A 15,976-nucleotide genomic window follows, 5' to 3' on the forward strand; every position below is an offset into this window, starting at 1 on the left:
GTGATTTCCTCTTGTTGTTACATATATAAATGAGTTTGTGATTATCAGTTTTTATCGGCCGTATCGATGAAAAGTTATTTTCGTTTTCAATGAATAGAACTGACGCTTTTGAAGATTTCAAATATGGCTTGTTTATTTTACAGTCATGAAAATACAAGTGAAAATCACACATAAGAAAACGGTGGGTCAGGATGCATGTGACGTGAATTGCAGAACTCTCGTTCAGTTTGTCTGTTTGTGTCTCTCACTCTTTACTTGTCATTTGTCCGTTTATATTGTCGATTCTTTTTGTATTTTCTTTATTGTTTTCGATTGGGTTTCTTTTGACCAACGTTTCCATTCATTACAATTGACATGTGGGTCTTACTTCCCCTGGCGATTGACGTCATCATGACGCATTTCTCTTGTGATCCAGACACCATAAATAACTTGGTCAGCTTTTCCCTGATGATTGACGTCATCAGGATTCATTTCTCTGACAATCCCGGAACCATGAATATATTGATGACATCATTGTGTCCTGGTGATTCCCAGGTTCACGTCGCTTATATAAATCTCTCTCTCTCTCTCTCTCTCTCTCTCTCTCTATATATATATATATATATATATATATATATATATATATATATATATATATATATATATAAGTTGCTTGGCAAGGCCACAGGAGAGACAACCAAGCAGAGAGACCCCCTAAACCAAATTTATCTTGTAGTTCTGGTTCAGTTCGTCTGCTCTCTTATGTTGCCATCCTTCTGGTCTTGTCTTCAGTTCCCTTTTTGTATACTCCCCTCTCTTCTTTCGGGGTATTAGGGTTACTGGGTTGTCATATTCTTCTATTGTGTTTTCCAGTGTGTTACCACTGAAAATTTCACCAAGCTTTGTAGTTGACGTCTGCTGAGGCAAACATTTGGGGTGATGATTCACCATTTTTATTTTGGTCAGAAGAACATTTGATATATTGGGCCGTGCTTACCATTGAAGCTCGGTATGCATGGTTAATTTAAGTGAGGCCTAAATCACCTTCTGTCCGTGGTAAGTACAGCCTGCCCATGCATTGATGTTTGTAAATGACTTTATGAAGGGCAAGCATTTTCCGAGTTTTTACGTCAAGGTTATTGATACAGTTTTTTTGGCCAATTGATTATGCCAAATCCATAGAAGACAACGGGTATTGCCAATTGATTGATGGCAATAATTTTTTTCAGTGATAGTTCTGATGACAGGATTTTATAACTCGCTTGAAGTATTCTCCTTGCTTTTTTTCTCTCATCTTTCCATGTTCAAGTGTCTTATTCTCCTCTACTCACAGGTATTTATAGACATCATCCTCTTCAAGTTCTTCAATAGAGCCATTGTCAAGATTAAGATGTTCTGATGTTGTCTTTCTTCCTTTCCTTATGGTGTACTTAGCGCATTTGTCGAATCCAAACTCCATGAAGATGTCCTCTGTATAATTTTTAAAAATGCCTATCAGAGAGACAAGTTGGTTCTCGGATTCCGCATAGAGTTTCAAGTCGTATATAAAGAATATATGGTTTACTCTTTTATTTTCCTTCTTTCTGCCAAGGCTTAGATTGTATCACGCATTGGATCGTTTTAGTAGCTCATTTAGTGGATCCATTGAGGCAGAAATGGAGCGGTTAGAGGCTGTCTCCCTGGAATATTCCTCGCTTGATCTTTATGTTTGGGGGCTGTATCCTTCCTTCCGTGTGCTGTAGTGTAATTGATGTGCATCATCTGGGCATTTGTTTTAGAAGGAATGATTTAATATCAGTGTGCACATTGTACAGCTCCAACAAGCGAATTATCCAGGAATGAGGCATAATGTCAAAGGCCTTTTTGTAATCAATCCAGGCCATTGACAGATTTCTTTGTCTTCTTCTGCAGTCTTCTAATATGGTTCTGTTTACAAGGAGTTGGTCTTTTGTGCCAAGCTTTTTCATCGCACACGCCCTCGGCCCACTTTCGAGGTAATCATCAGCAATCAGAAGGTCGTGTGTTGCATCAGGAGCTTGTTTTGAGGCAGCAGCTTTGTCTATATTTGCTAGTCATGTTGATGTCCTCATTTTTGGGAATAAATGATGTAAGCCAACTAGTCAGCTCTTCATCTCCACTGATGATTCTATTGAATGGCTGGGCATAGTGATGATGAAGTGCGCTCAGTTTTTTTAGCCAGAAATTTGGTATTTGGTTTATTCCTGGGGGTTTTAAATTACTGCATTGAGCTACCTTCCTGCAAACAGCTTCCTTGGTAATTTTTAGAGCTGGCATCTTTTCTTTCTCCTTAGTATCCTCTTTGATGGTATTTATCCAATTGTTTTCTTTATGTACTTTACTGTCCCCATAGAGTGGCCTCCAAAAGTGTTCACTCGCCAGTGTGAGTTCTCATATGTCTTACTAAGTTTCGTTTTTCAGAAGAACGATAATCACACACTTTACAAGAATATGGCTTTTCCCCAGTATGTATTCTCATATGTATACCTATCTTTGATTTTTCAGAACAAGAAAATCCACACACTTCACAAGAATGTGGCTTTTCTCCAGTGTGCGTTCGCATATGTCTAACTAAAGAATATTTTTCAGAACAAGAATATTCACACACTTCACAAGAATATGGCTTTTCGCAAGTGTGACGTCTCATATGTCTCACTAAAGATGATTTTCTAGAACAAGAATATGTACATACATCACAAGAATATTGCTTTTCACCAGTGTGAATTTTCATGTGTCTCACTAAATTTGACTTTGCAGAATAAGAATATCCACAAATTTCACAATAATGTGGCTTTTCACCAGTGTGTGTTTTCATATGTGTCACTAAATTTGACTTGTCAAAGAAGGAATACCCACACACTTCACATGAATGTGGCTTTTCTCCATAGTGAGCACTTAAATGTCTGACTAAAGATGATTTTCTTAAACAAGAATATGAACACATTTCACAAGAATATGGCGTTTCCCCAGTGTGAATTTTCATATGCCTCACTAAATTTGACTTTGCAGAAAAAGAATATTCACAAACTTCACAGGAATATGGCTTCTCGCCAGTGTGTGTTTTCATATGTGTAAGTAAAGATGGTTTTTCAGAACAAGAATATCCACAAACTTCACAAGAATATGGCTTTTCCAAAGTGTGAGTTCTCATATGTCTCACTAAATTTGATTTTCTAGAACAAGAATATTCACACACTTCACAAAAATGTGGCTTTTCTCCAGTGTGCGTTCTTATGTGTCGAACTAAAGATGATTTCAGAGGACAAGAATATCCACAAACTTCGCAAGTATATGAAGTGCGTGGATATTCTCCAGTGTGAGTTCTCATATGTCTCACTAACATTGATTTTTCTGAAAAAGAATATCCACAAATTTCACAGACATATGGCTTTTCCCCAGTGTGGGTTCTCATATGTTTCACTAAATCTGATTTTCCAGAACAAGAATATGCGCACAGTTCACAAGCATATGGCTTTTCTCGAGTGTGAGTTCTCATATGTTTTATAAAATTTGATTTTTGAGCACAAGAATACGCACACAGTTCACAAGTATGTGGCTTTTCTCCAGTGTGAGTTCTCATGTGGGTAACTAATGTTGATTTGTGAGAACAAGCATAATCACACACTTCACAAGTATATGGTTTTTCCCCAGTGTGAGTTCTCATATGCGTTACTAAAGATGATTTTACAGAACAAGAATATCCACACACTTCACAAGAATGTGGCTTCTCCCCTGTGTGAGTTCGCATATGTCTCACTAAACGTGATTTTGTAGAAAAATTATTGTTACACACTTTACAAGTATGTGGGTTTTCCCCAGTGTGTACATTCATGTTTTATAGAATAAAGTTATTAACAGTTTTAAATAATATTGTATTCTTTTAATTTTAGTCTCACAAGAGATCTGTCCTGTTACTATGCATAATATTCACACACTTCCCAAGAATATGGCTTTTGTCAGTGTGATTTCTCATATTTGTCAGTAACAAATACTTTTAGTGCTATAGTTTCTTGTAAAAACACACACTTGTCTGCAATTTGTGATTTCATCACTTTATAAGTTTTGAAGTATTTATACATTAAACATATTTCATTACTTTTAGCTTTTAAATGTATGATTTTTTCACTCTTCCAGGAAATATATTATTACATAGCATCAGGAGATGCAAATATGCATATAAAGATCTATTCTGTCTGCCATATAAGCCATAATTTTTAATAGGATTACGTTTAAAGAAAATGATGAAAGTGTTCAAGCTGGAACATCTGAAAATAAAAAACAATAATTTAGTATTGTTAATATCACAGCTCGAAAGTTAGTATTCTCTTTGTTCCTTGTTTCTTCTAATATTATTGGAGTCATGATTAAAATAAATTTCTTGATTTTCTTTGCAAGTGTTGTATTTTCTTTGTTTAGTATGCAAATGACGTAATTAAAAGAATATAGTTGAGATTATAATACGTCGAGGTATCTTTTCCATTCTCTGCGTATTATGGCTCATTGTTGTTTGGCCATAATCTTACCTCCAGCACTTTTTATCGGTGCATCTGATCATCTACAGTAGTTAGCGCTTTTCTTTATTGGGACTTCTATATATTTAGTGCACGAGGTGAGAATATGGCCGAACAATGAGGAGGCAAGGAAGACTGCTTGGCGAATGTAAATATATCTATTACCTATTCGGTATTGATTGACCAACCAACCAAGCTGCAGATTCATTGCTAATTCATATGGATGTAAAATCATTTGTAACCACAAGTATTTACCTTATCAGCATGTTGAATGTTTTTCATTAAATATTAATGAGAAACATATATATTTATTTATTAATCCAAACAATTTTTGACAATATCCGAAACGCATATAGATTGATTCTGTTATTTTCTTTGCTTGGTACATTTTGTATTGCTTTACATATATTTCTCAATTGATCAATTTACAAGCTAATTATTTTTATAGGAAGTATTTGTTGAACTCTAATTCATATGGGAGTTAAAAGTATTTGTAACCAAAAGTATTTAACTAATCATTGTGCTGAATTCTTTATCATTAAATATTAATAAGTATATATATTTAAATTACAGATAATAAACGTTTAACTTCAACATATTATTTACGCTTTATTCAAACAATTTCTGACAATATCCCAAACAGATATAGATTGATTCTGATATTTGCTTTGCTTGGTAAATTTTGTATTGATTTTCATGTATTTCACAATTGATCAATTTAAAGGTTAATGATTTTTAAAAGAAATATCTGTTGAACTCTAATCATATGATCATTTTGCCAAAAATCAAAACATGTTCTATAACAAACCCTAATGCATATGAAGATTAAAATTATTTGTAATCACAAACGCAAATAGATTGATTGTTATTTTCTTTGCTTGTTACATTTTGTATTGATTCTCATATATTTCTCAATTTATGAATTGTATTATTTTAGCTAATGATTTTTATATAAAATATCCGTTGAACTCTAATTCATATGAGGGTTAACACTATTTGTAATCACGAACACATATAGATTGATTCAGTTATTTTCTTTGCTTGTTACATGTTGTATTGTTTCTCATATATTTCTCAATGTATGAATTCTATTATTACAATGATTTTAAAAGAAATACCACTGAACCCTAATCCATATGAAGTTACAATTATTTGTAATCACAGACGTTTGACTTATTAGCATGTTGAATCTTTTATCTTAAAATATCGGTAAGATTTTGTTTTTAAATTACGTATAATAGATAATAAACGCCTAACATGATTTCAGTCAGTTAGCTTCCTTTCATATAGAAATCATTGTTATTTTGGGACGCTTTTTTCAATAGTTAACTTCCATTAAAGACCATTCTCATTCACACAAAACAAGACACATTGCCAGTGAAACGTAGAAAATATTATTTATAGTAAAGGACCATAGTAACACAGGCATGTCGCGATATATTTGTTCATATCGCATTTAAATTTCTGCATGATCATACAGTCAGAGAAACTAGAAAGAGATTTTTATTAACGATTTATTCCTTTCTTCGATAAGTCCTGATGAAAAGGGAAGAAGGGGAAAAACATGAAATTAAAAGACACAGACATTAATTTAAAACATTAAATTAAGGGAATAAAATACGATAAGAAAAAAATATGAAAAGAATTTGTAAGGCTTTGATATTTGCAAAAATTGGTACTTATGCCGTTATCAAACAATATTTCAAAACATGAAAGGAATAAAATATGATAAGAAAAAAGAAAAAATATAATAGGGAAAAATGAAAAAGATTTGATTTTTGCAAAAATTGGTACTTATGCAGTTATTGAACAATATTGGTATAAAAATGTGGCGATTCAGAAGAATGGGCGACCCTTAATCTGGCCATACTGGTGTCAGGTAAAAACTTTGATTTGACAAAAAAAAATTATCTGGTTACCAAACAAATTAGCGTGAAATAAAATGTAAAACTTTAGTAAATAGTTTTATTATATGACGTATATTGTACAAAAATATCAAGTAAGAAAATAACAGGATAATAAATGAAATAATACCTGTTTTTAATAGAATTCAATGTTTTTAAATGGTTTGCATCTGCTTTAGTATCATAAATATTTAATGATGTTTTTATATTTTTTAGAAAAAAAAAGAATTTTTAAAATATTTATTTTGTAAAATAGAATACAATGTTTTTATACGTTTTTGTATTATTATTGCTTTTTTAAATAGATTAAAATGTTAAATTATATTTTTGTATTATTTTTCTTACAAATTAAAAGGTTTTGTATTATGTTCTGGGAAAGTAAAATACAATGATTTTTTTTAAATGTTTTCTATTACTTTTTGAGAAAAATTGAATATTTTTAATGTAAATTTTCGAAATATGAAATACAATTTTGTTTTTGAAATACTTTTTAATTAATAATTTTTGTATTATCATTTTTTTTTAGATAATAGAATAAAATGTTTTTGTATCATTTTTTAGAAAATAAAGTACAATGATTTGTTAAATTATAAAAATAATTTTTTGGAAAAAATGACTATGGTTTTATTTTTCTTAAAAAATAAAATACAATGTTTTTCATTTTGTAAAATAATATTTTTTGAAAAATAGAATACAATGGATATTTTTGTATAATTATTTGTTTTAAATAATGGAATAAAATTTTTTGGTCGAATCTCTTCTAGTATTAAATAAGTATGATTCCAAACGAGACGAGGAGCATGTTCAGAAAGCATGGGTTAACTGTTTTTTTTTCTGATTTATTATTATTATTATTATTATTTTTATTATTATTATTATTATTATTTAAATAATGTAATAAAATGTTTTTCAGTTGTTAATCTGTTGTATTATAAAATATATTACTTTATTAAATATTTATTGATTCCAAACGATATGAGGAACTAGTTCAGAAATATTTAGAAAACTATTCTAAATATAGAGAGAAGGGTTTTTATAATTATTATGTACTTTTACTTAACAATTAAAAAAAATCTCGTAAGAATTGTAATTACAAATACTATTTACAAAAAACATCGTATGCATAAAAAAGTAATGTTGAAATATATGTAAGTCCCAAAAAATGTCAGACATGAGACGGTCATCTTAAGAGTTCCCATAATCGCACAAAATCGAAATTAGAAAAAATACTAGAAAAATCCAATAAATTTCACAATAAAAGGTTTGTGCAAAAGTTTTTACAGTATCTTTTGTTTATTAAATTGTTATCTTGAATTTATTAAATTGTTAGATGAAAGTACAAAACACTTGAAAAGTGTAATCTTTAACCCCCACAAATATAAAAAGTCAAAAATCGACAGGATTTCAGGAGCACTGAAAACGAAAATAACGTTTAAAAGTCTAGGAAACAAGTAGTTTCCAAGTTATGGAGAAATTATAGTTTCAAAAAGTGTGGGATCATTTTTCTATATTAATTTACCTTAAAATAATCACCTGCTTATGGCCACCTCTTATTTGGGAAGGGGGTAAACTTGCCTTCTAAGACTTTTTGGTGTGCTGAAAACGAATATCGCATTTAAATTTTCTATAAATCAGTAGTTTTCCCGATATTATTCAATGTAATTATTTATTATAATTGGTGGTCATTGCTGTACACGTAAACGCACATATTTTTTTGGGTTTGTTTTTTGTTGATCTACCAGGTCACAATTACCAAATAAACACCGCCCTTAAAAAAAAATTACCAGAATCTCCCCACTCCTGAAAAAGGTGACCATAAAGGTGACCGTTTTTACGGTAAATTAATATAGAAAAATGATCCCTCACTTAAAAAAAGAAAACTATAATTTCTTCATATCTTACAAACTATTTGTTTCCTGAAATTTGACACGTTATTTTTGTTTTCAGCACCCTGAAAACCTTTAAGAGTAGTAATTTTAATGGATTTTCAGGGTGGAAACACAATGTACCTTAACCTAAAAAGAAAACAAAAAAAACAAAAAACAAATCAAATGAAAACAAAAAAAAACAAAGCTATTTCGTTTCATTTCGAAAAAAAAATAGAAAATAAATAAAAACATCTAATAAAACTGTTTTGTTCATTTCGATAATAAAAAAAAAACAGAAACATGGGAAAAGGGTAAATGAAAATATCGAAATAAGTTTAAATTGTATGTATTCGTTATGGAATGAAGTTCTCCGAAAAAAAGTTCACTTAATTTTATTAAGTAGTTTTTGTTTTATAGCGAAAAAATCATTTTGTTATGATACCGAGCAAAAGGTTCGATTTTTAAGATGAAAAGCTAGTATTAAAGATGAGGAGGGTGAGGGAGTGTCGGCGCTTTAAATTGAGTTATTGTCGATATTTCCTACCGACGAGTGGGGTGGGGGGAAGAAAAGACGTTTAACTTGCAACGAAAAATTACCTCGTTGCTTACAAGCAAACGTATTCTTTTAAATGTAACGTACTGTTAACAGTTGTCGTACCGGCTTGATAGCTCTCTAACAACGATAAGAACAAAATAAACTACAACAACAAGCCTACCAAGGTGACTGTTTTTATAGTCTCAATCTCTCGTTCAGCGAGACTAAAACGAGACTGGAATGTCTATTTAAGCTATAAGGAATAGACATCCTATTTTCTTCATTAACAAACACCAGGCCGGCCCGTTCACAGCCATGAGTGTCTTTCCCACCGACCCACCCTCGGTAAGTCAATCAATTTAATTATCACATATTCCCCACAAAAAAATAAAAATAAAAAAAATCTTGATTAAGGGAATAAAAGTTCATTTAGACTCCCGATAAACTGGGTCTACCAGGTACAACTCCTTGAGGGTCACAAGTTGAACAGAACCATTGTTCATCTTCTGGTGGTACTTCAGTTAGACCCACACAGCTGAAGTGGAACCAGTCATTACATCTATCGCAGGCTATCATAGGTCTGCTATCCTCAGGTCTGTTACAGGTAGGACAGATCCAAATTGTAGTACTCTCTCTCCGTTGTGGGTCCTGACTCATATCCTGTGAATTCGGAGGTTCCATGCTTATAGAATCGGGTTCTCCAGGCTGTGGAGAGAATTCCAGAGGAAAGAGATGTTTAATAGAATATATGTCTATAACTCCATTACCTTTCCTCACTTTCACCATACGCACCAAATTGTCACTTCCTTGGATTAACTGCAGAACTTCACCTAGAGACCAGAAAGGTCTCGTCTTCAGAGGGCTTTTTATGAGTACTATGTCCCCTGGTTTTACTTTATCTTCAAAAGAACAATCAGCTAGGCTCAGAGCCCTTTCTCTGAGACTCAACAAATAGTCCTCATTCCAAACCTTCCTAAATTTAGTTAGGCTTTCTTCCCGGGAATGCAGGGTTTGAATCAATTCACTTCGACTTAGAGGGTCCATTGTTTCCAGGTCCTGGTTTTCAACCCTCATCATTATTCCCTGACCAATATTTGCATTCATGAGAGAGTTAGGGGTTAAGATATTTAGCTCAGAGTCCTCAGAGCTCCTATATGTCAGGGGGCGGCTATTTACTGCCCTTTGCACGTCAGACAACATTGTAAGTAGGCCAAAATAATCTATTTTACCTCTCCCTATTGTTTTATATAGGCAGGATTTTATGGTCTTGATAGACCTTTCCCAACTACCACCATACCAAGGTGAAAACAGTGGAATCGTACAATGCTTCAAGTCATAAGAACTGAATCTTTCTTTGAATTCGTCCGCTAGCATCCCCCGGTTAATTATTCTGGCAGCAGCATTGAATGTGCGAGCGTTATCCGAATAAAGGTGCGTGGGTATTCCATTCGCGTTCGTGAACCTAATGAATGCTTGAATAAATGATTTTACAGTCATATCTGGAACCAGTTCCAAATGCACAGCCCTAATACTCATACATGTAATCTCTTTCTTGTCCTTTAACATAGATATGACTGGTAAAATCCACACCAGTATGTAAATAAGGCCTGACAAAATTCACTCGAGGGGCTGGTAAGTTGGTCGAATTTGGTACTGAGAAGGAAACGGCATTATATTTTTTACACTTCATACAAGTACCAACCACATTTTTAATAGCCTGTCTGGCTTGTGGTATCCAATAACCGCCTAACCTTATTTCATTCAGAGTAGTGGCTAAGCCTAAGTGTTGGCTTCTCTGGTGGTATTCTTGAATGATCAATTTTGTCAGGTAATGTTCTTTTCCTAATAAAATAGGATTCTGTATTTCATATGGGTGATATTCAGAGTTTCCTATTCTTCCTTTTGATCTTATGATGCCTTTGGGGTCTAGAAAGAGATTCAAGTTTTTGACCAGTTTCGGCATGCTCTTTCCTCCAGGGTCTAGCAGGAAGTCTAACTCTCTTGAAAGGGATTGTTTTTGCATAGTCTTGATCAGGTAGGCTTTTGCCTGTAACTTGGGATCCATCTCCCTCTTTCTTAACCTGTTGATGAATTTAAATACCAGTGAAGTCACACTGATCAACTTACTCAAACTAGAAAATTTTTCCAGTTTGATTTCTGATATAGCCACCTCATTCTCTGCGGCATAATTTACTGGAGCACTAATCCGTTCCATTTGAGCCTTAGAAAGGCAGCCCAATTCACGATGGCACCAGGAGGATTCTTCTTGCTTTATCCATTTAGGTCCCTCATACCAAAGAGAAAGTTTTTCCTTAAATTTTCTGATGGTCAAACCTCTGGTGATGTAATCCTCTGGGTTTTCAATTGTCGATGCATACTTAAAGTTGACTTTTATGTTGAAATCACATTTGATTTTCTCTGTCATTTGAGCTATGTCCTGTAATCTATGTTATACAAACACGTTTTTCGTTTGGACGAAATCGGACAGAATCCAGGACAGAACCACTTGCGCATCCGTGATTACGTAGACATCCTTACTAGTAATGTCCTTTAGTGACTCCTTTATAAAAGGGAGGCACTTCACGGCTAAAAATACCGCTAGAAGTTCTAACGTCGGGAGGGATTTTCCCTGCAGAGGAGACATTTTTGCCTTTGCAAAGACCAAGGATGAGTTCCCATCCTGTACAGCGTACACCGCAAACTCATATGCGGCTTTAGATGCGTCGCAAAAGAAAAATAATTTGGTATCCTTTCCTTCATCTAAAGCTCTCCTTGAAAATGATACAGTGTTTAACGCGGACAGATCCTTTGCCAGCGTTCTCCAAACTGAACTCACACTTTGAGGAACCACATCATCCCAATTTAATTTCTGTTTCCATATTTCTCTCATCAAGAGACGACCTCGCGCTGTCACAGGTAGATGAAGAGACAAAGGATCAAATACCTTGGAGGTCTCAGACAATATTTTCCTCTTAGTAGACGCCTCCACGTCGCATGATGGTGGGCAAACACTTATTGAATCCTGGACAGGGTCATATTGATATCCTAACACTTTTTCCCAACAACAGTCGAATCCTGACAATGTTCCATCTGCCTTCATTTTCTTTTGGAGTGTTACATAGTTGGAATTGCAAGATTGCAAATCAAAATTTCCTTTCTGTAAACGTTCTCTCACAGTAGTATACAAGGCAGATAGGTTTTCTGCATTATTTGCAGTTTTCACCAAGTTATCCATCTAAAAATTGGATTTCAATGTTTCTGAACAGTCATCCAAAGGGAACTTATCCGCATGAAACTTTAATACATAATTTAAAATAAAGGGGCTTGCATTGAAGCCAAATATAATGGTTTTGTACCGGTAGCAATGCAAGTTTTCACCTTTCTTTAGAAAAAAGCAAAATCGATTACGATCCCTTTCAGATGCCAGTCGAATCATCAGAAATGCTTTCCTAATGTCAGCTAGCAATGCGTATCGGTTTGTTCTGAATCGGATCATCAATTTTATCATGTCTGTCATTAGGTTTACTCCAGGATATGCTGCTTCGTTCAATGATACCGAGTCCTTATTCTTATATGAACAATTAAACACTGGTCTCACTTTGGTAGTAGTCTGGTCAGTTAGCTTTAACACTGGCCTATGAGGTATCCATATATAATATTTAAATTGTTCAGGTGGCACAATTATCTCTTCGATAATGCCCTCATCTTCTTGTTGTTGAAAAACTTGCAGATATTGATTATACAAGTTTTTCTTCTCCAGATCTTTGGTAACCCTTTCTAGAACTCGAATAGCAGCATTGTGATTCGAAGGTACTGATTTTATTTTATCGTCATACCACTGAAGTCGCACATGATAAAGACCATCTTTAAATGTGATGGAATCTCGGAATTGCTTAACTTTCTCTTCATCCAAGGTGGAGAATTTCTCGTCAGTGGGCAATCCAATGGATTCAAGGTTGAACATGTTCTCCAACCCTCGCTGGACATTACTTTCTTCGAACCAATTTTTTAAAGGGTCTGGGTAGGATTCCTTTGGGTGAACCACATAATTGATTCTGGCAGGTGGAAGTTCAGGAGTTCTAGCCAACACTTCTGCATAATTAAGCTGTGTTCTTTTTTGGGTTTTAATCTGGTATTTATAGAGAAAAGAACACCTGTTTCCAAAGGGGATTAATCCTTTTTGTGTCTCGAATGCCACTCCATACATGCAAGGGATTACCTTTAAAGGTTCCAGGTACTGGATTGCGTCGAGTCCTAGTAACCTATCTATTATAATCAAATCCCTCTTGGCATCAAACTTTGCAGCCAGCCTGCGATTTTTTAAATTGCCAAGAATCTGAGTAAGTCCTTCAAGGCGATAGGATAAGTTCAACTGGGTTGCTAGAATTGGGAGAGTATGAGTTCTCCCAGTAACCAAATTTAATCCCACAGAGATTTCCTTAAAATTTTTAGGACTACTGCCTAAAAAGGTTTTTACCTCCATTTGTTTATCCTTGGCTAAGGAGAGGCAATTCAGCTTTTTTAAAATTAAAGTGTCAAAATAAGTCCGTTGACTGCCAGTGTCCAACAAGCAGTTCACCTTCACCTTTTTTTCGCCTCTTTTCACTATTATGCCAATTATGGGTGACAGGAAAGCATCATTATAGCCCTTTGTATGCAGGCAAGTATCAACCTGCATACCTCTTGTAATGGTTGAGCACATAGCAGTTATGTGTCCCTTCGAGTTGCAATGATGACAACAAATTTTTCTTGATGTTTTTAATGGACACATATTCCCCCAGTGAGACCTCTTTAGGCACCGAAAACAGAGACGCAACTCTCTACACCTTGTTATCCTTGCTTCATGAGTAGAATAGCTGTCACAATCTTCAGACAAATGTTTATTCGTTTTGCAAAATTCACATTTTGCCTCGGATATTAACTTAGTATTAAAGGTTTTGAGAGACGAGGTTTCAATTGTCTGCTCTGGCTTAAACTTAGGTTGGAGTCGAGTTTTGGCCATTAGTATCTTGGTCGGCTTCCTGGCAACCAGCATCCATTTTACTATACTTAGGGTTTCCTTCAACAGTGTAGACAATGTTGGGTATGAACTCCCGGAAATTCGTAAGAGTTCTTCCCTTATTTCAGGAGGGAATTTCGTAAATAACACTTGTGATATTATTATCGTTCCAGCTGACTTATCGTCATATAAGTCACAATTATAAGAGGCCCTTAGTTCCCACATATCTGCCTGGGTCTTGATCATAAATTTTTTTAATCCTTCCAGGTTTTTGGGATTGTCCAACTGAAAATCTAATATTTCCTGAATTATTTCCCCTCTTATCTCCTCCTCGTCTAAATACTGGTCCTTCAGTAGCTTCAGGGCCATTAAGTAACTTTCGTCAGAGGGTGAAAGATGATTTATAAGTTGGAGTGCTCTGCCTTCCAAGGAACATCTAAAAAAATAGAGTTTTTCAGTGTCAGACGTAATGGACTTGGCACAATTTTCAAATTTTGTCAAAAAGTCCTTGAAGCTCCTATTGTTGGTCTCAAAGTCCTTCTCATCAAAGCGTGGTCCCTTCAATTTTAATTTGAATGGCTCCACTGAAAATGAAGAATGGGCTTTTGGTTCGAAGGGTGGTAATCTTTCAGTGTTTGGAGTAACCGGGTTCTCCTGACTTGGAGTAGAGTCAATATGTCCTTCCATAAAAGTGGCTGCTGGGTTCTCACTCTGGTCAGCTTTGTGCAGAAAACTTAAACGTTGCCTGGCTTCATATTTGAAGCGGAAGGAAGCTAGACTTAAGCTTGCCAACGCTTCTGCTTCTCCCCTTACAGCAAAGTGTTCCTCCATGCCAAAGGAGACTCCTTCCAGCTCTTCTAACCAGTCCTCTATTTCACGTTTAAATAGAGAAACCACTTCTTCAGAACTCTTCTCCTCCTTTTCTAACCCTTCCAGGGTAGTCTGTATTTTTCGTTGAAGAAGTTTCTGTTTCAGCGTCAGTTCCTCCATCGAGACTGAATCCTCCATGTTGTTAATTCCGACTTATCTCGAGAATAATTAAATTCGAAAGTTGGTTGAAATTCACAGCCGGACGATTTTTTCGTTGCAATGTGTCGATATTTCCTACCGACGAGTGGGGTGGGGGGAAGAAAAGACGTTTAACTTGCAACGAAAAATTACCTCGTTGCTTACAAGCAAACGTATTCTTGTAAATGTAACGTACTGTTAACAGTTGTCGTACCGGCCTGATAGCTCTCTAACAACGATAAGAACAAAATAAACTACAACAACAACAAGCCTACCAAGGTGACTGTTTTTATAGTCTCAATCTCTCGTTCAGCGAGACTGAAACGAGACTGGAATGTCTATTTAAGCTATAAGGAATAGACATCCTATTTTCTTCATTAACAAACACCAGGCCGGCCCGTTCACAGCCATGAGTGTCTTTCCCTTCCCACCGACCCACCCTCGGTAAGTCAATCAATTTAATTATCACATTATCTCTATGTGGTGTTTCTAAACTTCAAACAAAAATAAATAAAAAAAATCAAAGATGTCTGCCTTCAATGCGCTCTCATTAAAACGTGTTCTTTTCCGTTGAAAAAACAAAAACAAAAAAAAAAACTACTCGATCAATTAAAGTGAGTTTCTTCAGTTCAAAACGGATGCGTACGTACGTTATAACCTTTTTACGATATTTTCATGTTTTAATGTCTTGATTAAACTGCACAAGTACCGAAAAAAACGAAAAAAAAAACCAAACAAAAACGAAATGTTTCGTTTCGTTTCATATTTTCATTTCCGGTGCGGTGCGATGCTTTTGCTGTTTTAATTCGAATTCAAGGCAAACTATTTCCTTGAACCGAATTACACCCATGATAAGTAACCAATCAAGGTTTCCATGTTTTTTTTTTTTTCATAACAAATAAAAACCGAAGAAGCAGTTTTTACGATCAGTTGTCTAACAATTCAACCAACTTTGAATTAAATTATTGTATTGATGGCAAACATTATTATTTTCTCAGAAATCACAAAAGTTTTACTAAAAATTGCGTATATTTTTTACCAAAATATAAATCTAGAATTAGATAAAATATATTTTAGATTTTTTAATCGGGAATTTATATTTTTTTATAAAGCATGACTGAATTAATACTTTTATAGGGTTGCAAATTAACACC

General features: G+C 34.4%; 3 protein-coding genes across 3 annotated transcripts; all 3 read right to left on the reverse strand.

Moving 5' to 3' along the window:
* Window positions 1-10,340: 10,340 nt before the first annotated feature.
* Window positions 10,341-11,240, reverse strand: LOC145270308 (uncharacterized). Its single transcript, XM_080125955.1, has one exon. It carries the CDS (start codon window positions 11,238-11,240, stop codon window positions 10,341-10,343), a length of 900 nt encoding a protein of 299 aa, XP_079982081.1.
* A 24-nt stretch (window positions 11,241-11,264) lies between these two features.
* Window positions 11,265-12,050, reverse strand: LOC145270309 (uncharacterized). The gene has a single exon (XM_080125956.1). It carries the CDS (start codon window positions 12,048-12,050, stop codon window positions 11,265-11,267), a length of 786 nt encoding a protein of 261 aa, XP_079982082.1.
* LOC145270310 (uncharacterized) lies at window positions 12,051-14,822 on the reverse strand. The gene has a single exon (XM_080125957.1). The coding sequence runs from the start codon at window positions 14,820-14,822 to the stop codon at window positions 12,051-12,053; it is 2,772 nt and encodes a 923-aa protein (XP_079982083.1).
* Window positions 14,823-15,976: the final 1,154 nt, after the last annotated feature.

This window comes from Euprymna scolopes, chromosome 46 (genome assembly GCF_053919585.1).
Source record: "Euprymna scolopes isolate OS-2025 chromosome 46, ASM5391958v1, whole genome shotgun sequence".
NCBI lineage: Eukaryota > Metazoa > Mollusca > Cephalopoda > Sepiida > Sepiolidae > Euprymna > Euprymna scolopes.